This window comes from Amblyraja radiata, chromosome 15 (assembly GCF_010909765.2).
Source record: "Amblyraja radiata isolate CabotCenter1 chromosome 15, sAmbRad1.1.pri, whole genome shotgun sequence".
Lineage (NCBI taxonomy): Eukaryota > Metazoa > Chordata > Chondrichthyes > Rajiformes > Rajidae > Amblyraja > Amblyraja radiata.
The window spans coordinates 28636285-28659420 of NC_045970.1; the positions used below are offsets into that span (position 1 = coordinate 28636285).

Genomic DNA, 23136 nt, shown 5'->3' on the forward strand with positions numbered 1-23136 from the left:
TTAAGCTGGGAATAATAATAGTAAAATGTTTCAAGGTATTCGTGAATGACTGAATGCCGTATATGTTCCATTAGTTTAATTAAGGGTAGTGTGAGAGTAATTATTCTACGAAATGTGAGAGTTATAGTATGGATCAGTAGAGTGATGTGACATGGATTACTGTGGAAAACAGATGTGTCCTACCCAGCAGAAAATCGCAGGAACAGAACTCTAACATCACTAAAGGACTGCCTGTACATAATTTGCATATTGTGTTTTTTTTTGTTGCGATTTCTCTAGCTGTTTTGCATTAATTGAGCGTGCCAAAGAATGTGTGTTAATACAAGAAAGCATATGTGGGAGACTAAGTGAAGATTTTATATATATAATCTTTGGTGGTAGCACAGTCATGGCCAAACTATGATAAAATGTCACTTTTTTTTGTGGAGGGTGATATTCTTGGGTGTAAATCTACAAATGCTGTCAGAGTCCTTTAGGCCTCGAATGAAGTATTCCCTAAACCCAAGTACAATTATGATTGCATGAAAACTATTTATAATTTTACTCGAAGAACAAAATTTTGTTCTGAAAATTGATTACTAGTCTGGAGAGGTGTCTCGACCCGAAACGTCACTTATTCTTTCGCTCCATAGATGTTGCCTCACCCGCTGAGTTTCTCCAGCATTTTTGTCTACCTACTAGTCTGACTGAAATAATTTATGATTTCCATTCTCTCTTTGTCCAATGTTTGTTTTAGTTTTTTTCATTATCCTCCAAATATCGCAACGCTGGAGCAAAATAATAGTGTCACAACTAGTGCTTAATAATACAACCACCTTGGCATATTTTTTTGATCTGTCTGGCTAGGTGATACATTTAGAGTTTTGGAGCTATAGTACACAGTCCCTTTGCCCCAACTTGTCATAGAGTATGGAAACAAGCCATTTGACCCACCTTGCCCATGCCGACAAGATGTCCCATCTACACTCGTCCCATCTGTTATTTACCTAGTAGCATTTAGGGAACCTGAGGAGATAATCGACAAAAATAGTTCTTAACCATTTGCAGGTTCATATGATTTCTTATTGTTTATTTGGGTACGTCAGATTTTTGTGTGACACCAATGTGTTGATGAAAGTTGCTTGTTATTTGTTATACTTTTTTGACCATCTTGCCAGAATTCATAATAGAGTAAATATGACACAAACATAGGTAGAAACACTCAACCAATCTGAATAATAGTAGTCTTAATTTGTATGTTATTGTAGATGTACGGCTTGCATTGAGAAAAAATAGCAAGTTCAAGTAAGAGGCCAATTGACCTAAACCAATTATGGGTACGAATGGTTTTCTTTTCTCTGGTGATGCAAACATTTTGAGTATTCTGCAAGTTCTTGCTGTGAACATTATTTTTTGGAAACTTAAGTTGTGTTTATAAATAACTAGACTAAGTGGGACCCGTTGGGTCCCGGCATCACACGGGAGGGCTGGTCACCAACGCAATATTCCACCTCTCCACCAATTCCAATACTGCTCGCCAGTGGGGGGGGGCTGTCTGTTGCGCTAGTATGGGTGTTGCGGGCTGGTTTCCAGAGGGCTAGTATAGACATTGTGCGCCGTATGGATGCTTGGGCAGGCATCCAACTGTTGCAACGATTTTAAAAGCCAAGCCAAGGCAAACAATTGGGCTGCAGCTACCCGACAACCAAAATTCATTTTGCGAACACAAACTTGTTTAAAAAAAGGCGAGGCAAACAATTGGGCTGCAGACACCCGACAACCAAAATTCATCTTGCGAACACAAACCTGTCAAAAAGGTGAAGCAAACAATTGGGCTGCAGACACCCGACAACCAAAATTCATCTTGTGAACACAAACTTGTTAAAAAAAAAGGCGAGGCAAACAATTGGGCTGCAAACACCCGACAACCAAAATTCATTTTGTGAACACTAACTTGTTAAAAAGGAGAGGCAAACAATTGGGCTGCAAACACCCGACAACCAAAATTCATTTTGTGAACACTAACTTGTTAAAAAGGAGAGGCAAACAATTGGGCTGCAGACACCCGACAACCAAAATTCATTTTGAGAACACAAACTTGTCAAAAAGGAGAGGCAAACAATTGGGCTGCAGACACCCGACAACCAAAATTCATCTTGTGAGCACAAACCTTTCAAAAAGGAGAGGCAAACAATTGGGCTGCAGACACCCGACAACCAAAATTCATCTTGTGAACACAAACCTGTCAAAAAGACGAGGCAAACAATTGGGCTGCAGACACCCGACAACCAAAATTAATTTTGTGAACACAAACTTGTTAAAAAAAGGTGAGGCAAACAATTGGGCTGCAGACACCCGACAACCAAAATTCATTTTGTGAACACAAACTTGTTAAAAAAAGGTGAGGCAAACAATTGGGCCGCAGACACCCGACAACCAAAATTAATCTTGTGAACACAAACTTGTTAAAAAAAGGCGAGGCAAACAATTGGGCTGCAGACACCCGACAACCAAATTTCATTTTGTGAACACAAACTTGTTAAAAAGGGCTGCAGCCACTTTACAGGGGACTCACTGTGGAGTAGACGTGCGTTCAGTGTTATTCGCAGCTCAGAGAGCCGTCACCTTCTCGCTTCCTGGTCTGGCAGAGACTGAATGAGGCACGACACTTCCTGGTTTTATAGTCCCTCCCCCTGCCGCCAGCGGGGGCAGCAGAGAGAATGGGGAATTTTGTAAAAACATTAATATCTCTCTCATTTTTCATCGACGGAAAAAATCCTCCGCACTCATACGGTGGAGGGGGGCTCTGAGCGAGGTGGCCAAAAATGACGGCCGTAGGTGGCGGCGTTCTCTCGGAAATCTCAGCACAGTCGGCCAAAAGCGGTCAAGATCAGAGATTTAATAATATAGATTGCAATCTGAATATCATTGTTCTGAACCAGTGATACAAAATCATGGAGGAGGTTAGTTATCCGTTAGATTTTGATTCATTATATACAATTAATATCAAATTACAGAAGTATTTAAACAAATAAAGTCTCAACATAAACAAACATAAATTCAAGAATTCCATTGTCTGAAAAACAGATTGTTTTTTCCTTAGAACAATTTTGGATGTAAAGATATGTCAGAAAGATGGACAAGGCCACAAGGGTTCTTTTGTGCATTATTTTATGGTTTAAATAGAACTATAGCTTGTGGTTTGGTTGCTGTCCATCACAAGTTGTACATGGCATCCTGCAGGAGAGTGGTCTATTGGTTTGAGGAAACCTGCATGAATGTTTAAAATTTGATTTGCTATCTCTTCAAGAAACAAAGGGTGGATGTTCTGAATCATGTTAATACAAAGACCGTTTTAGAGAAAATACAAATTGGAATTTAATTTATTATTTCACACATACAAATAAATGTTGCTGATTGCTGCTTCCTTCTGCGATGTGGTATTTATTGAAATATGAATGCAAGCAAGTTGAAGGTACACAAGTTGAAATCAAAATATATATTGGGTCACCAATGCCACCATCAAATGAAATGCCCATAATTTTGATTAACTTTTTATTGTTCAAGCTGCCTGAGAGTGTCAGGAAATATCATTTTTGAAATTTATTTTGCTCCTACAGAGTCCTTAACACGTCATAAGCAATAGTCAGTATTTGAGAGTCATATCAGAAGCTAAATCTGAGTCTTCTGCTGGATGCTTCCTTGGGTCAATTCAAACCAAACCAAGCTAATAATGTCAGTAGGTCTTAAAAGTCAATAATTTTAAGAACTAGTTATAACCAGTGCTAAATCAAAAACAAACTTTTTTTACAAGCCTGGCTGGCTACCCCTGGCTGCGCGGCGCTCCAAATCCAGCGCCGCCCGCGGCCGGACGCCCGCAGCCAGGGGTAGAGTTCGCCGGGGTCGGAGCTCCAACCGGCGCCGCCCGCGGCCGGACGCCCGCAGCCCCAGCTCCGCGATGTTGGGAGTCGGCGGCCACAGCGCTCCGGAGCTTACTGCACGGCGACCCGGTAAGGCATTGCCCGCTCCCCGCCTCTCCGACCAGGTAGGGGCTAAGAATTAAAGTTTCCCCCTTCACCCCCCCCACCACATAAAATCCCTCCAAACTAACTAACTAACATTTAAGCAATGATTTACAATGATTCCCCGGTCTCCGGGGAGGAGGCAGCCGCTCCAGACTTTTCAAGCCGCCCGCGCTACCTACCTAATCTACGCTAAAAATCTTCCATTCCGAAATCCGAAAAATTCCGAAATCCGAGAAGTGCCTGGTCCCAAGGCTTTCGGATAAAAGGTTGTGTACCTGTATATACATCTTAAAGTAATCGTCACTGAGCAGTACTGGAATTAAACTTACACATGCAAATAGTGTCTGTTGCAGTGTTTCTTGTATATTGAGCTCTTGTCTTACACTCTCAGCACTCTCACAGGAACATAACTTCCCATTTGTACTTTAAATCAAAATCATGCCGCCTTTGGCTGCGTACTGCTCTGCAGGGAACCTAGCTCATACCCCTGCCTTCTGTTGGCGCTCAACACCCCCCCTGCAAACATCACATTGCAACTGCACTGTGGTCGGTTGAAGTAAAAGGTAAATCACCTATCCATCTGCTCACCATACCCTCCACCGTATCCCGTTCATGTACCAGCTCCTGTCTCAGCCCTCCCTCTGTCTGCTATATATTGGATATTTTCCTTCCTGATGTACGGTCTTGGCCCGAAACACCGACCATCCTTTTACCCATCGCAGATGGTGTTTGACCTGCTGAGTTTTTCGAACTGTTTATTTTTTTTGATCATGGGAAAATTAATTGCTGGATTTGCATCAAGTTCCTGATACCCAGCTTCCTGGCATAGCCTGTGCTGTTAGTGACTGATCTCCCAAAATGTAATTACAAATCTTTGCACTGATTGCATAAATGTCCTCATTGTCAGCACTGTATGCTGAGCCCTGAATGAGGTACCAGTGTAATTGTATTTTCTGTTCTAATTTCTGTCACATGAAATCTGTTATTCATGTTTATGATCCCTCTCAGACTAGGATCAGGATCACAATGCTGAAATAATATCATTAAATAAATGGAAGTGACACTGGATAAAGTCATTGAAAATCCTACTGGTGACATTGGGGATTCCAGAAATATTAGTTACCGGTCCTTATTTTGTATAAAATTTCCATTGCAACTGAAAATATAAGTTGTCAAAAGCATTCCATTTACATTGATCAATATCTGGTGTAATGTCTTTTTGTTTTGTAGTCCCTTCTTAAAATTATAAATGTTCCTTGTTTATATTGCAGTGGCTACAGATGAAGGATGTTTCAAATATACAGACTGTGCTAGCTGTACTGCAAATACAAATGATTGTCAGTGGTGTGAGGACAAGAAGTGTATTTCTGCTGGCAGCAATTGCACTGTGGTAGGTTGAAGTAAAAGTTAAATCATCTATCAATAAATATTGTGTTCACATGAGTTTTTGAAGCAGCATTATTGATTTTTTAAAATAATTGTCTATCATTAGTTAATTTACATCCATTCCAGTGAATGCAAATTATTTATAACTTCATATGATTGTGATTGTTCTTGTATAGCCTGGGTATCCTTGAGTAAAATGTGTAACATACCTCTGACAGATAATCTCATCTTGCAGCCATGCTATCAGGTCTTTGTCCAGGAGCATGGCACGTGTCAGGAATTCAGCAGTGCTGCTTAAAATCTAGCCGATTGCTCTGGGACGTGATGTCTTGTATGATTTAGGATTCTTTGTTTCCTGTGAGTTTAAACAATCACTAGATGTGTTTCTTGAACTTTAAATCAATTTACTATTAGCAGATGGTCAACCAGATGCATGTGTGGTTGCATCTTGGAAACCTGACGTGCTCAACAGCGTGGTACAGGTATTAACTAACATTTGGGATCCCTTCCCAATGATAAATGAATTAGTGTGTTTTTAGAAACTCATTTTAAAAATATATATTGTGCGCATCATTTGCTTACGTTAATTACTTCATTTAGCAGCGCTTGTCAAATATATTTTACTATTAATGAAAATTAATTATTTTACTAGGAGTTTGTTATTAATTTCAAAATGTACAGTAGTCATTTTCCAGATTCTCAACTTGGGGACAAGAGTTGGAGAGAGTGTTGATCATCAGTGCTTTCATACTGGACTTGGCTTTGAGTTCAGTGCAATGGAAGGTCATTCTACTTACTATTGATATTGGTTCAAAAGAAGAGATTTGTGAAATGTCATTTTATTGGTCATGTTAAGCGCAGTTGTTGGAAGTGGCAATGTTGGCCTTATTAATGTCAATCAATAGGGCATAGCTATAAAGCGAGAGGGGGAAAGTTTAATAGAGATGTGCAGGCCAAATCGTTTACACAGTCATGGGGGCCTGAAATGCACGGCTAAGGGAGGTGGTGGAGGCAGATACGATAGTGTCGTTTAAGAGGCATTTGGATCCATACATTAATGTACAGGGAATGGAGGGATATGGATCTTGTGCAAGCGAATGAGATCATTTTAATTTGGCAACATGTTGGGCACGAACATTGTGGGCCGAAGTGCCCATTCCTGTGCTGTATTGTTCTAATACAACAGGCAGGGGATGAGTGGGGAGGGAGGTGGGATGACAATCTGAGATGGTGTGGTGAGAATGTGGAAGTCCTCCACTTAATTAGACAACCTTATTATTGTCATTTCAACTGTACTCTGAAGTTGAACTCCTCACCAGAATGGCAGCTTCCTGTCATTTTTCTAACACTGGACATTCTCCGTGGCACATTGGTGTGGCTGATAGAGCTGCTGCCTCACAATGTCAGAGACCCAGGTTCAATCCTGACCTCGGGTGTTGCCTGTGTGGCCTCTGTAAATTGCTCTGAGTGTGTATGGAGTGAATAAGAAAGTAGGATGACATAGAACTAGTGTGAACGGGTAATCGATGATTGATGTGGATATGGTTTATGTTCACTAAATTTTATGTTTTCTAATTTTCTAGTTTTCCTTCTACATTTTCAATAGATTTTAAATGTCAAAAATATACTGACAGATGTTTAAAGTCATTTTAGCAGTTGGACTTGTGGCTATCAAAGCACAGTGGCACAGCTGTGGAGCTGCTGTCTCAAACTACCAGAGACCTGGGTTTATTGCTGACCTTGAGTGCTTTCTGTGTGGAGTATGCACGTTCTACCTGTGACCGCGTGGGTTTCCCCTGGGTTCTTGCCCATCTACCTGTTGCAGATGCAAGTGTCAAATTCAGAGTGAATGCAGCTTGTATGATGTGGAAACAACTACAGATTGAAATTCTAATCAAACTTCTTTAGGACTTGATTGTTGCCAGTACACAGACAATCTAGACCACAGAAACTGCTCCCAATCATTCTCCTCTGAGCAGGTGAAATTGTCTTTTTAAGCATAAACACTCCTGGTTCTCATCAGGTTTACAGAGCTGTCGATACCCTGAGATTTCCTTAAATCGAATAAAATTGCAGAAGTACCAAGAGTTGCACTGGCAGGTTAATTAGTTGCACATTAGTAATAGTCTTAATGTTAGATCTTGGTAAGATCTTAGTTTGAATAAATTAATTTGTATACATCTGCACTACAAAACAGTACCATAGAACCTATATTTTTCAACCTATATTATCTTTATATTAAGGACTGTGTCTCCAGCGGATAGCAGTTTTCAATTCCATTTACAACTCTTCAGATAAGCAGCAACACAAGGCAACATTCAGATAGGGGCAGTGAATGGCAAGTAACATTCATGTCACATGAATCCAGAGGATTAATGGAAGAGTTTAACACTTTATTGCAACATGATTACTATTCTTCAGTTAAGGTGCTTGGGTTTACCGTTGCATCACTGATCAGAAACTTAGATCAGCTATGCAGAAAGAGCAGTTCGAGCTCAACTGTGAGCAAACCCTCTCCCCCTCCCCCCTCCCCCCCACACACTGACAGACACACACACACGTCATTATATTATTATGAATTAATTTTAAAAACGAATAAACATTTTATTGGCCAAGTATGTATACAAGGAATTTGCATTGGTGATTTGCTCGCAAAAGGATAAAAACATGATATAAAACAGACAATTAAAAGTAAAACATTATATTTAGATATGTGAAAATAGAATACCAGAGGTTACAGATTTTGGGTTATTGAGTAGAGCTACTGCTCAAGAAAAAGCTGTTTTTATGTCTGGCAGCTTTGATAGTCCGGAGTTGCCTCTGGAAGGGAAGTATTTCAAAGAGTTTGTGGCCAGGATGAGAGGGGTCAGAGATGATCTTACCCGCTCGTTTCCTGGCCCTTGCAGTGTACAGTTTGTCAATGGGGGGAAGGTTGCAGCTAACAACTTTCTCGGCTGATCGAACGATGCGCTGCAGCCTCCGGATGTCATGCTTGGTGGCTGAGCCAAACCAGACCATGATGGAGAAGGTGAGGACAGACTCTATGATGATAGTATAAAACTGGACCATCATTGCCTGTGGCAGGTTGTGTTTCCTCAGCTACTGCAGAAAGTGCATCCTCTGTTGGGCCTTTTTGACTGTGGAGCCGATGGTGGCCTCCCATTTAAGATCCCTGGAAATGATGGTTCCGAGGAACTTAGTTGTGACTGTAGTCTTGATGATGAGTGGGGGGGGGGGGGGGTGAATTCCTTTGCAAAGTTTCTTCCATGTTGCGATAACTTTGTCTTGGAAGTTTGTTGTCTTGGAAGTATATTGTCATGCCCTTATTATTACTGGGTCTAAATCCTTCAGTCGACAATAAATTCCACTGTCTTAAGAGCATTGAGCTCCAGGTTTTTGCGATGGAACCAGGATGACAGCTGTGTAACTTCCTGTCTGTAGGCAGATTCCTCCCCATCCTGAATCAGCCCAATCAGGGTTGTGCTGCCCACAATCTTGAGAATCTTGACAGAGGAGTCTGTGGAGGTGCAGTTATTGGTGTAGAGAGAGTCGAGGAGAGGGGAGAGTACGCAGCCTTGCGGTGCTCCTATGCTGAGGGTCAGAGGGTCCGAGATGTACTTTCCCAGCCACACATGCTGCTTCCTGTCCGTCATGAAGTTGGTGATCCACTGACAGTGGGGTTCAGGCACAGTCAGCTGAGAGAGTTTGGAGTGTAATAGCTCTGACACAAAGGTGTTGAATGCAGAGTTAAAATACACAAACAAAATCCTCACATAGATCGCCTGGTGGCCTATGGTGGAAGGCTCTCCACTATTCTGGATGATCATGACCGTGACAACATCTAGGAAGCTTGCTGCAATTCATGATAAAGCAGTTGGCTTGATTGGCATCCCGTTTTCTAATCCAGACATCCATTTCCTTTTATGAAACATATTGCCAAGGTTTTCTTTGAAATCCTTTCTTTGAACTGTCTACCTCAGAGTGGTTTCAAGGTCAGTTTATTGTCACATGTACCAATTAAGGTAAAGTGAGATTTGAGTTACCATACAGACACACTAAGCGAAAAGCAAGAAGACACACAACCACATAAAAGTTAACATACCATCCATCACAATGGATTCCACATTCCTCACTGTGATGGAAGGCAATGAAGTTCAATCTTCTTCCTCTTGTTCTCCCGCGGTCGGGGCAGTCAGACCATCCACAGTCAGTGCGATCAAAGCCCCACAGCCGACGATCGAAGCCCCCGTCGGGGTGATCGAAACTCCCGTATTGGGGCAGTTGGAACTCGCGGCATGGAGTTCCCGAGTCGGCATCTTGTTGCCAGAGACCGCGGGCTTCACGATGTTAAAGACCACAGCCCCGCGGTTGGAGCTTCAATCCCCGGCAAAGTGATTGCAAGCTCCGCGATGTTAAATTCCCGCAGACTCCCACAGCTTGGTGCGCCTGGTCAATCTCCAGGAAAGGCCGCTAACTCCACGATGTTAGACCGCAGTGGGGACGGAGATACGATATGGAAAAAAATCGTATCTCCGTTGAGGTAAGAGATTGAAAAAAGTTTCCCCCAACCCCCTTCCCCCCACACAAAACAAACCAAGGAAAATTAGAACATACTTTTTAACACATACTAAAAATAACCAAAAGAAGAAAAGACAGACGGACTGTTGGCGAGGCAGCCACTGCAGGTAGCACGGCCCGAAATGGAATTCCTTTCCGAAGTTTCTTCCATGTTATGATAACTTTGTCTTGGAAGTTTGTTGTCATGGAAGTATATTGTCATGCCCTTATTATTACTGGGTCTAAATCCGGGATCTTTGCCCACGGGCATTGGTACTAATCCTCATTGGAGTGACTGTTGCACTTCAAGAACAAGTTCATTAATGTCCAAGGACAATTAGTGTGGGGCCTTGATAATGATGCCCATATCTTACAAATGATTTTAAGAGAAAATATTTTGCCGATTATAATAATGCCAAGATTAATAAGGCAAGCTGAGTTTATCTGGAGCTAAGTTGAATCATATTGAAAATACATGTATTTATCTTTATTGTTCAAGCAATTGCTTCATTTAACTTTTATTCTCCATACAGCAACTTCTCCCTATTTTTCTATCTTTGTCTTTAATGGGTGAAGTTTGCTGACAAAAAGCAAACAATTTGATGATAAAGATAGACACCAAGTGGCCACTGTGTTACTCCAGCATTTTGTGTCTATTTTACAAATAAACCAGTATCTGCTGTTCCTTGTTTCTATCTGATATTTCATGATAGTTTGTGCCGGTGTTATATTATTCTGTCATTGGCCGGTTCAGACTCTTACGCAGTATTCTATTCCTTTACCTCCAACAACCTCCATCTTTCTCTTGCATGTATTGGGTGGCACAGTGGTGCAGCTGGCAGAACTGCTGCTTCACGGTGTCGGAGACCTGGGTTTGATCTTGACCTCAGTGCTGTCTGTATGAAAATTGCACGTTCATCCTATGACCGTGTGAATGTTCCTCCAAATGCTATAGTTTTCTCTCGTATCTTAAAGACGAGCAGGTTTGTAGGTTAATTGGCCTCCGTAAATTGACTCTAGTGTGCGGGGAGTGGATATGAAATTGAAGAGATAACGTAGAACTAGTGTGAACAATGGTGGGTGTGGATCTGATGGCATGACAAGCCCTTTTCCAAGCTGTTTCTTTCACTCCATTTGAACAAAACTGGAAATCAATGTACATTTCCATCATGGTATTTAAGACACTGATTTTTATGTTTTTATCTGGCTGCATTCCAATTACAGCACTTAAAATTAAGGACTTTAAGATTCCTAACTACTCATTTTATTTTATTTTTCTTACCCGTTGATGTTTGAAGCTGCTGAAAGCAAAGTGCATCAATAAATGCCAGTCAAATGTATTTCCTAGTAAGCGGTGTTTTGTATTAATAGGCTATTAATATATGTAAGCGGTATGTAATCTTTTATGGTGGTTGAGTTGAGATTTTCAATAACATCTTCAAACATTTCTTTCCATAGGCTGTTACAAATTATACCAAATGCCGTGTACGAAATGAACATGTTTGTAGCAAATTTACAAACTGCAAGACCTGCTCTTCAAAGCTGAATTGTCAGTGGGATCTGCAGAACCACGAATGTCGAGCTTTGCCAGGTAATAATCAGAGCAAACTGAAGCATAAACAAAAATTACTTAATTTTATAGGACTGTCTCCTGTCTAGGATTTTTTGATGCACAGTGGTTTTGATACATGTTGCTGAACTGGTTCTAATAATTATTTTGATAGATGTTTAATATGGTCATTACAATTCCATAAATAAGACGTGGTTTTATTATCCCTGCCATTTGCTTCTGTGAGGAAAAGTCACCTTGCAGTATTATTAAATGAGAGAACAGAGGAGCAGTTAACATGAAACTGTTCATATGACTTGAGTCTGGTGTTGGATCTTATTGACAATTTAAACTTTATTTTCTAACTCTTCTTGTCTTCCTGGTCTTTTTTTGATAATATATTTCCACTTTCATTGCTGCTGTCTCCTCGTAACTCTTCCTTTTCTTCCTTCTCCCACTTCCTTTCATTTCGTTCTTTAGATCCTAGTCATAGAGCGATACAGTGTGGAAACAGGCCCTTTGGGCCAACTTGCCCACACCGACCAACATGTCCCAGCTACACTTGTCCCACTTGCCTGTGTTTGGTCCATATTTCTCCAAATCCGTCTTGTCCATGTACCTGTCTAACTGTTTCTTAAACGTTGCATAGTACCTGCCTCAACTACCTCCTCCGGCAGCGTGTTCCATACACCCCCACCCTTATCTGAAAAAGTTACTCCTCAGATTCCTTTTAAATCTTTTCCCCATCACATTAAACGTATGTCGTCTGGTCCTCGATTCACCTACATTGGACAAGAGACTCTGTGTGTCTATCCGATCTATTCCTCCAATGATTTTATACACCTCTGTAAGATCACCCCTCATCCTACTGCACTCCAACCTACTCAACCTTTCCCGATAGTTCAGACTCTCTAATCCTGGCAACATCCTTATAAATCTTCTCTGTACCATTTCCAGCTTCTTGACAACATATTTCCTATAGTACGGTGCCCAGAACTGAACACAATACTCTAAATATAGCCTCACCAACGTCTTATACAACTGCAACGTGACCTCCCAACTTCTACACTGACTGATAAAGGCCAAAGGCTTTTCTGACCACCTGATCTACCTGTAACTCCACCTTCAAGGAACCATGCACCTGCATTCCTAGATCCCTCTGCTCTACCGTTCACTGTGTAGGTCCTGCCCACGTTAGACTTCCCAAAATGCACCACCTCACATTTCTCTGTATTAATCATTCCATCTTCCATTAATCATCCATCAATCATTCCTCAACCCACCTGGCCAATTGATCAAGATCCTGCTACAATTTTTCACAACCATCTTTACTATCTGCAAAACCACCCACTATCTGCAAACTTGCTAATCTTGCCGTGTATGTTCTCATCCAAATCATTGTAATAGATGACTCCTATTTATTTCCTGTTTCCACAAATTCTTTTAGTGGTCTTTGCTGTTTAGCTGTTGATGTTATTGAATCCCTGCTCTGCCAATTTATGATGCTTAATTTCATAATTTGGTATGTTCAGCACTCATCATCGATTCACATCATAGTCCATTTCATTACCATCTCCCAGCCACCTCCGTCCATGCCTTCCTCTTCCTAGTTTGTTCTCACTGCCTCCATCAATACTGGATTTTTGGTAATGTTATAAAATGTCAAGAATTTTAAAATTCAGTCATTTGGCCCATAGAAACATAGAAAATAGGTGCAGGAGCAGGCCATTCGGCCCTTCGAGTCTGCACCGCCATTCAATATGATCATGGCTGATCATCCAACTCAGTATCCTGTACCTGCCTTCTCTCCATACCCCCTGATCCCTTTAGCCACAAGGGCCACATCTAACTCCCTCTTAAATATAGCCAATGAACTGGCCTCAACTACCTTCTGTGGCAGAGAATTCCAGAGATTCACCACTCTCTGTGTGAAAAATGTTTTTCTCATCTCGGTCCTAAAAGATTTCCCCCTTATCCTTAAACTGTGACCCCTTGTTCTGGACTTCCCCAACATTGGGAACAATCTTCCTGCATCTAGCCTGTACAACCCCTTAAGAATTTTGGAAGTTTCTATAAGATCCCCCCTCAATCTTCAAAATCGAGTCTGCTCCACCATTCGATCATGGCTGATCTATTAATCCTTCTCAACCCCATTCTACTGCCTTCTCCCCATAACTTTTGACACACTTACTAATCAAGAACCTATCAATTTTCACTTTAAATTATCCAGTGATGGTCTCTGCTGCTGATTGTGGTTGTATCCTTTCTCTGATGTCCTTGGGAAATCACCTGGTCCAATGCTAATGGCTAGAAAATAAATTTAGGCTTCACATGTTGCCTAGGTCTAGGATAATTGTGAATGGTGGTTGTTATGAGAGATTGCATGGCAATGCAGGTGATTTGGAATCTGTAAATTCTAAGTTTCCTCCTGTAGTATTTTGAGATGTGAAAATTAGTTTGTTTCTCACATTCCAGCTCATCTCTGTGGAGAAGGCTGGAGTCATGTTGGGGACGTCTGTCTGCGGATTAATGCAAGCCGAGAAAACTATGATAATGCCAAACTTTATTGTTACAATCTTAATGGAAATCTTGCATCACTTACCACGTCGAAGGAAGTTGAATTTGTTCTACAGGAGCTACACAAATACACTGTTCAGGTGATTAAAGCTGACCATTTATTTTTACAATGTGTGTGATTTCTTTTTATGTACAGGGAATCTATACTACGATGCACTGAGAAGCTGAATTATTGAATTGCTGTTCCGTGTAATAATAAAAGTGCAATGTAAATTGTGGACCTGTCTTCAACAGGCCAATTTGGATCATTTTAGGACATACAGTGCCCTCCATAATGTCTGGGACAAAGATCCATCATTTATTTATTTGCCTCTGTACTCAACAATTTGAGATATGTAATAGAAAAAAATCACATGTGGTTAAAGTGCACATTGTCAGATTTTAATAAAAGCCATTTTTATTCACCATGTAGAAATTACAGCAATGTTTATACATTGTCCCCCCCATTTCAGGGCACCATAATGTTTGGGACACAGCAATGTCATGTAAATGAAAGTAGTCATATTTAGTATTTTGTTGCATATCCTTTGCATACAATAAATACTTGAAGTCTGCGATTAATGGACATCACCAGTTGCTGGGTGTCTTCTCTGCCAGGCCTGTATTGCAGCCATCTTTAGCTTATGCTTGTTTTGGGGGCTAGTCCCCTTCAGTTTTCTCTTCAGCATATAAAAGGCATGCTCAATTGGGTTCAGATCGGGTGATTGACTTGGCAACTCAAAAAAGAATTTACCATTTTTTAGCTTTGAAAAACTTATTTGTTGCTTTAGCAGTATGTTTGGGATCATTATCTTGCTGTCGAGTGAACCGCCGGCCAATGAGTTTTGAGACATTAGTTTGAATTTGAGCAGATAGGATGTGTCTATACACTTCAGAATGCATTGTGCTACTACCATCAGCAGTTGTATTATCAATGAGTATAAGTGAACCGGTACCTTCACAGCCATACATGCCAAGACCACAACACCCCCACCACCGTGTTTCACAGATGAGGTGGTATGCTTTGGATCTTGGGCAGTTCCTTTTCTCCTCCATACTTTGCTCTTGGCATCACTCTGATATAAATTAATCTTCGTCTCATCTGTCCACAAGACCTTTTTCCAAAACTGTGGTTGCTCTTTTAAGTACTTCTTGGCAAACGGTAACCTGGCCATTCTATTTTCGCGGCTAACAAGTGGTTTTCATCTTGCAGTGTAACCTCTGTATTTCTGTTCATGAAGTGTTCTGCAGACAGTGGTCATTGACAAATCCACACCTGAAGAGTGTTTTTGATCTGTCGAAGAGGTGTTTGGGGTTTTTCTTTATTTTAGAGAGAATTCTGTCATCAGCTGTGGAGGTCTTCCTTGGCCTGCCAGTCCCTTTGCGATTAGTAAGCTCACCAGTGCTCCCTTTCTTCTTAATGATGCTCCAAACAGTTGATTTTGGTAAGCCTAAGGTTTGGCTGATGTCTCTAATGGTTTTATTCTTGTTTCTCCGTCTCATAATGACTTCTTTGACTTTCATTGGCACACATTTGGTCGTCATGTTGATAAACAGCAATAAAACTTTCCAAAGGTGATGGAAAGACTGGAGCAAAGACTAGGTGCTGAGAGCTCTCTTATACCTGCATTAAAGAGGCATTTAAACATACCTGAGCAATTACAAACACCTGTGAAGCCATGTGTTCCAAACATTATGGTGCCCTGAAATGGGGGGACTATGTATAAACACAGCTGTAATTTCTACATGGTGAAACCAAAATGTATTAAAATGGCCTTTATTAAAATCTGACAATGTGCACTTTAACCACATGTGATTTTTTTTCTATAACAAATCTCAAATTGTGGAGGTCAGAGGCAAATAAATAAATGATGGGTCTTTGTCCCGAACATTATGGAATGCACTGTAGTTTGTACAAATGTTCTGCATAATGTAGGAATGGTTTGTACGCATAGTAAAATAATAATTAAACCCACCATCTATAACTTTGTATGATTGATTTATTCCCAGCCCAATTACTTTTGGCAGCGACATAAATAGTGAGTTCTCCACAATTGTTAGAGCTAGTCAGTAATTCATTTTATATATTGTCCCAACCTCAAATGGTTTAGGGTACTCATTCATTTTAATGTGAGTAGAATATTGGCTTTGTAGCTTGATACATGTTCTCACATACTGGAAGTAGCTCTGTGTAGAATGCATAGCTTAATATATGAAAATGTAGAATTTGTTTTATTAAAGTATTGATAGATTTGTGATTTCAAACGTGTGGCTGGAAAAAACAAGTTGAGCAATATTATATCGATAATCCATGATAATAATACCGAGAACCAATTCTCACTCTGCATCTGCAAATCGGCATATTCAGGTGTGCGTTTTGTGTTATTGATTGTTTATGTGAATCCAAACCTGCAAGTAAGTGTTAAAGACAGTAAATTTTGACAATTCAGCAATTTTTGATATGAATATGCAAAGCTGAATTTTCACTCGTTGTAAAATTTATGACAAAGATAGGAATTGGACATGAAACAGTCCAGTGGGCATAATATATCATTGTTTCTAGGGCAATCGGGACAATGACAGCTCATCGCATTTGGTGTTTCGCATTTCGAGGTAGTTTGCATGATGAAATGACTGAGTATTAATCCTTTTTGAATTAATAATAACCTCCAGCATAACAAGTGAACAGGATCTACTCTCTACAGAAAATAAAGTACCTTGTATTTCTGTTTAATCAGCCGTGTTGCTGCTTTTATGTACATTTTGATTTCAAACCTAGTGGTCAATGATACTATTAACATTATTGCTCAGGCTTGTGAGAGAACTTTGTTGAGGTGATGCTAATAATTCCTGCATGGCATTGCACCAAGTGATATGTCAAAGAACTTACACTGGGTTAACAAAGTCACAGCTCAATGTATAAAGAAAGCAGTAGAATTTTATTTACTGCTTTTGCATTGTGAGAAAGCTGTTCAGCTTCCTTGTTCTTTAAAGTCAGGTCAAGTATATGGCCTTTATTTATTTGTCGGCCGAGTTGTTTCAGAAAAAAAGCGTTGTTGGACGTCATTGTACATGATGCCCACAGCCAAGAACACAGATTGTCTTGCTTTTTTCCCCATCTGTTATATGAAGACTCCATGCTTTCAAATGTCTTTTCAGTAAGGCTGTCTTTTGCATGTGCTCCTTTATGGTTTTGGTAAGTGAACAGAATATGGTCAATCTCTGAAACATATTGCAGCAGCTTCAAACTTGGTTGACCTAAGGAACAGCAGACTCTTTTTTAATAAGATTTAGAACATATATAAAGGAGAAGGGATTTACCAAGATTAAAATTTTAAGACTTTCTTTTCAGTTCAGCCTTTAGGTTTGAAGCTGAATTGTCATGGTTTTTTTAATATCGAGCACTGCAATTTTTTGTGTGAAGCATGAGTTTATTCTTTGGAGAGCTATACGATTGTAATTGGAATTTTGGCATGCACTATAATGTCTGACATTTAATTTGGAGATACAGCATGAAAACAGGCCCTTCGGCCCACCGAGCACATGCTGAGCATCGATCACCCATTCACATTAGTTCTATGTTATTGAACTTTCTCATCCACTTCTTACACCTTTGGTGCAATTTACCTACAAACCCACACATTTTGGGGATATGGGAGGAAACAGGAGAACCCGAAGACACGTCACAGGGAGAACATGCAAACTCCACACTGACAGCATCTGAGGTCAGGATGAATGGCTCAATGATAAATGGTTCAATGATACTTTGTTGTCACGTGTACCATGCACAATGAAATAAGTTTTAGATGCCATCCTGTATCCTTCAAGTCAGAAATATTAAAAAAAATTAAATGTTGAATCTTGGCTTGGCCATGAAGGCCGATTGTCCTGACAGTGGACATTGGGTCAGAGTTGCAGATGGTGGCCTTGCCAAACAATATGGTCAATGTCTTCTACCGCTGCTTTACCACTCCGTACCACTGCAGACCGTGTCCATTCGGCACCCTCGGCTGCTTGGAGTAGGGCCTGATCTACTTGAGTCCCAGGCTGCTTGAGGGCCTCCAATGGCCCATTCTGTGGACTCGTGCACTGCGACATCTCGCCGACATCAGCCCGTGAACCCGCCGAACTTCACCTCCGGCCATCGCTCAGCCTCTGTGCCCCGGTGCATCTCCCGGAGCTGACCCAGAACACCTCTAAGTGTCTCCGATGGTGTGGGAGTTAAGCCCCCAACCCGCTCGCCAGCATCAATGTTTTCTTCTGCCCGCCGCTACCGCCACCCTGAAGGGACCAAACCCGGGTCACTGGTGCTGTGAGGCTGCGCCACTGTGCCACGCTATGCGATTTCTGAAATTTGATTACATAATTCATTAACTATTCCGATCCCCTCCATATTTCATGGAATGCATCTCTTCCCCTGTGTGGCTCAAGTTCCCAAATCTGCAGTTTCTGACCTATTATAGTTTCCAACATTTTTCAGTCCTCTTTTTATAACTCCAAAATCACATCTCTTCCTTCACATTCACACAGCAATCCATGCATTATGACATTAGCTTTGACTTCAACAAGACCGATAAAATGTTTTTATTGTTCCCTCAGTCATTTTTCCCCTCACCATTGTAAGTGATTTCATTTCATAACATTCCATGGTTTATATTTTCTGTCCCATTGACTATTTCATTCTACAGAACTGAACATACTAGTATTTGTTTTGTTCTCAAATTATAAAAAGGTCACAGGTATTTCAGAAATTCCTCCACTCAGCTCTTCACCCTTTCCTGTTTCACTCCCTCTTACACTATTGTACTCTATCCTTGCCTGCATGTTTACACTCAGTCTATTTTATTTGGAGAGAAGGTTGTTCACCTATCTTATGTTTAAATCTCTCTCTGCCTGGAGATTTGCATCTCGACCACCTACCCATTATTTGAAACCCCTTATTAAACCCCCAGTAATGCAGTTACACTTTTTCTGTTCGTAACTTCTGACCAAATACATTTTTGTTTGACCCACTTAATGTACTATCCCTGTATCTAAGTGTAATTTTAATCTTCATAAACTATCACCAGCTATCTCCAACCCTGTCATATTCTCAGTACGATCTTTTGCCTTATCATTCTGAATACACTGTAACCAAGAATATCAAGTTCCCAAATCTGCTCATTTATCCAGTTTCTTTATTGCACGAATATTGTAACCTAATGAGAAAACTTGCAGTTGTCGATCATCAACCTTCATCCTCCTGCTCTTGCCTCTGAATTGATGTGTGTCGTAGGTGCGCTGTTTCTAGATGTTTAATGGCCATTTTAGTTGAGGGCTCTTCACAGTAAGTATCAATAGTGCTTTAGACCTGAGGCTCAACTAATTCATCGTGCCACATTTTTAAGCAATACTACATTTCAGGGCCAGTGTACACTATACTGTTTATCATTTCTAGCTACCTATCCATCTCTGCTGCTATGAGGTGCTATCCATTTTCCGTTCATTAAAGTTGATCATGAAACAATCTTAGGCTCCTATGGCCAATAGATGGATTGCTAAATGTACAATAAGAGTGCTGGTACTCTGATGAAACAATAACATTCATTCTGCATACTCTTTTACCAAAAACTATAAGTAGGCAATACCCATGGAACATGATTAAGAGAATTTTGACTGAACGAAAGCTGGTTCTTAGACTGCCATGCATCGTCATGTATTTATGATATGTCTCTACTTTGCCCCAAACCGTTGGAGCCATCTGGGTGGATAACATGGAGACGAATGTTGGATCTCATAAATTTTCACAAGACAGTCTGTGCATGATTTGGTGTTTCTTTCTCAAATGCCCCTTTTTGTCAGTCTCCCTACCTGCTTCCACTACCTGCAACCTCCGGCAACCACCTTCAACCTCCGGAAACCGCAAGGAAACCTTGGGTGTGGCCGGAAAGTCTCCAAAGGTTTCCGTTCAGGTTTCCTAAGTGGGATAGGGGCTTAACTCAACTCTAGCCCCTTTTCTATTCACAATCAGTAATACTGCAAGCCTTGAAAGAAAGGGAATTGTTATTTTAACTGGAATATAACAGAAGTGTTGAGGTGACATTTTAGGGGTATCTAGCTTTTGTAGGATTTAGTAGTGAAAATGTTGACAGTAAAAAACAAAAGAGTTTTTTTAAATTTTGAATGCAAGCCTTGACTGGATTTGTGAATTTGTCACCAGTGGCAATTTTATACTTTCAAGCTGCAGCTTATAGGGGTATTATATTGCTCATTTTACCTAGCAGAAAGATGAAACTTTAATCTTATTAGCCTGGGTTAGGTTATGAGGAAACTTATATGTTTCTTCTACTGAGTCACATTGTTTCTGCTCCTGTAAAAATTAACTGATTTCATAATTTAAACATATTCTGTAACATTTAAGCCCAAGATAACTGAATAATTGTATGTTATGTAATTGGATAATATTTGTTTTGTGTGTTTTTAAAAGTAACCCAAACCTGGCAAAACATGGAGAACTAGCAAGACAGTATTGAAGCAGGATGATGTATATATTGTAGAGAGATCACATATTTATTACACATTTGTAAAATATGTTAGTGTTAATGATCCAAGGATGGTTACAGTGGGTTCTATTGCAATGGAGGGTTGTCAGGTATAATGGTACACAATTGGAACAGTCTGCTTTCCGCTCTAAGTTGGAGCTAGCATTAATCTTTATTATCATGGAATAAGAAAGACACCAATATATGAATGCATTCTAAATTCAAGTTATAAAATCAATGCAACTAAGCATATGCAGACCAGTATTGATATCTAATGGGAGAAAATTGCACATTTAACCAGTGAACTGATTGGCTCTTCGCTTTTTCCTTGGTTATGACAGAAAATATCACCTTGGGTTGGATTGCGCAAGATCAACATCTCATACTGGGGTTGGGAAGATATGTCACCTTTTACAAACACCACCATACAATGGCTGCCAGGTGAACCCAATGACTCTGGATTCTGTGCATACCTGGTAAAAGCAGAAGTTGCTGGTTTAAAGGCCTACGCGTGCACAGAGATGACGGATGGCTTAGTCTGTGAAAAGCCAGTTGGTAAGTTTTTATTTACCTGGATGTGTCAGTGAAACTACTTTCATATTAACCCAAATACAAGGAGTACAAAAAAAAACCACGCAAACACTTCCCTTCAGATGGCAGGACCACAAGACATAGAATTTCTGCAGAAAATGCAGGAAACACTCAGCATGAATGGCATCATCTGTGGAAAATGAAAGAATTCACATTTCAGATCAAAAAACCATGATCAGAACTGGGAGAGTGTTTTGTTTTAAAAAGTGAGTTTTAAGTTGAAGAAAGGGTGGGGGGAAAATTAGTTGGATAAAGGAAATATCTCTTGTATAATGTGGCTAAGGTTCCCCAATTGATCCCAATGTTTACAGAGCTGACCTTTAAATATGTTGGTGTGGATAGAGAGAGAGAAAGCAAGAAACAGGACTCGTTTTTCGATGAAATGCAGGACAGCTGATGCTGAAACCTGAAACCAAAAGGAGAATGCTGGAAGGGCAATGTCTTTGACGAGAGGAAAACTGAGTTCATGTTACTGATGAATAACCTAATGGCAGACCTGTTCAATCTGATGTAAAGAAGAAAAATAGGCTTTTACAATTCTTGAATTTGGTCCCAAAGGTGCCTAGCTGGAAGATGAGAAGCTGTTCCCTAAGTTTCTGTTGTGCTTCATTGCAACAATGAAGGAGGGCACATGGGGAGTTCAGAATAGGGTGGAGAAAAAACAATGACAGGCAACTCAAAGTACCTTAAATCTAATTTGTTCTCTCACGTTCCTAGCTTTTATGAAGGGTTTTTGATCTGAGACATTAACTCTGTTCCACTTCCCACAGATCTGTCTCATTTTCAACATTTTCTGGTTTTCATTGTCTACATTTGTATTAACCATCAAGGTTTCTGCAGCTGGTGGGATTGAAAACTCGTGTCCAAAGAACCATTTGTACCTGTGCTTTAATAACAGACAAAGGAAATGTTCTTCAATTGTTCACTCTTCTATATGTGTTGCTTTTGTGATGAATGGTGACTGAATGGTTCACAAAATCAATTTTATGAATTTCCTATCATTTTGCAAACGCCATGTTTTCTTTTTCTCTATTAGTATTATCATGCACAAATAACGATTAGGCCAGTTTGATCTACTTGTATGTAATACCATATAGATTCCATTGACACTAGAGCATAATCACCAGGGCATAAATTGATTCCAGAGAGAGGAAAAATTAAAATCGTGATGTTCTTGGTTAGCAGTTTTTAAAGATTGGGAATAACAGCAAAGATTTACCTTGTGGGAAAAATAAGTCGGCCAACTTTGGTTTGTTTACTTCACCTCCAGCACCCTGCCTGCTGGAGTAGAACTGACATACAGGACTAATCAGAAATTGTTCAATCTGCTTCACCTCCTCGTCAGAAGTAAGATTTCTCCAACATCTAATCGAGTTGGAATACATAGAGTTTGGCCTCCAAATGTTCACAAAGTCATACTGGCTTGTACACTGAAGGCCACAAGAATGGGCCATGCATTTCTGCAAAATAAGAGTGCTCAACCAACCTGTATGACCCTCGAAGACATGGACCACTTCCCCTAACTAAGAAGCCGGCTCTCAGAATAGACAGACATTGAAACTCTCTGCTCCCGTTGCTCTAGCACAGCTTTTTGGTTGGGTGAGGAAGTCAGTTTCAATGATCAAATCTTAAAACTTGCCTCAGAGCCCATGGTCTGAAAGGCAACATACATCACTATTTCTTTCTGAGACTTGGACTATGAATCCCAAGTGCACTAGGGGGGGGGGGGGGGGGGATGTGTGAATTAACATGTGTCCTCTCCCAATTGACATCTTCAGCATTGAACCCTTCATTAACCAAAGGCGTCGGAAGGTACTGCAGATGCTGATTTAAACTGAGCGGTTAATTAACTAGGTTGCATGTGTTGGGCAAGCCTAACACCTGACACCTGAAACAAACACATAATTCCAAGTCTGTTCGAGGAAGAGATCAGCTGGTTTGACTCATAGAAACATAGAGAATATGTGCAGGA

General features: G+C 40.4%; 1 protein-coding gene across 2 annotated transcripts in view; it reads left to right on the plus strand.

Annotated features, from left to right (window-relative positions):
- The window catches only part of atrnl1 (attractin like 1), a 720322-nt gene that overhangs the window by 166235 nt on the left and 530951 nt on the right, over window positions 1–23136 (plus strand). For both annotated transcript variants that reach the window (XM_033033944.1, XM_033033942.1), the window contains exons 13-16: window positions 5276–5394; window positions 11406–11538; window positions 13972–14153; window positions 20915–21128. In XM_033033944.1, the coding sequence (XP_032889835.1) occupies window positions 5276–5394; window positions 11406–11538; window positions 13972–14153; window positions 20915–21128 (648 nt within the window). The remainder of the gene's footprint in view (window positions 1–5275; window positions 5395–11405; window positions 11539–13971; window positions 14154–20914; window positions 21129–23136) is intronic.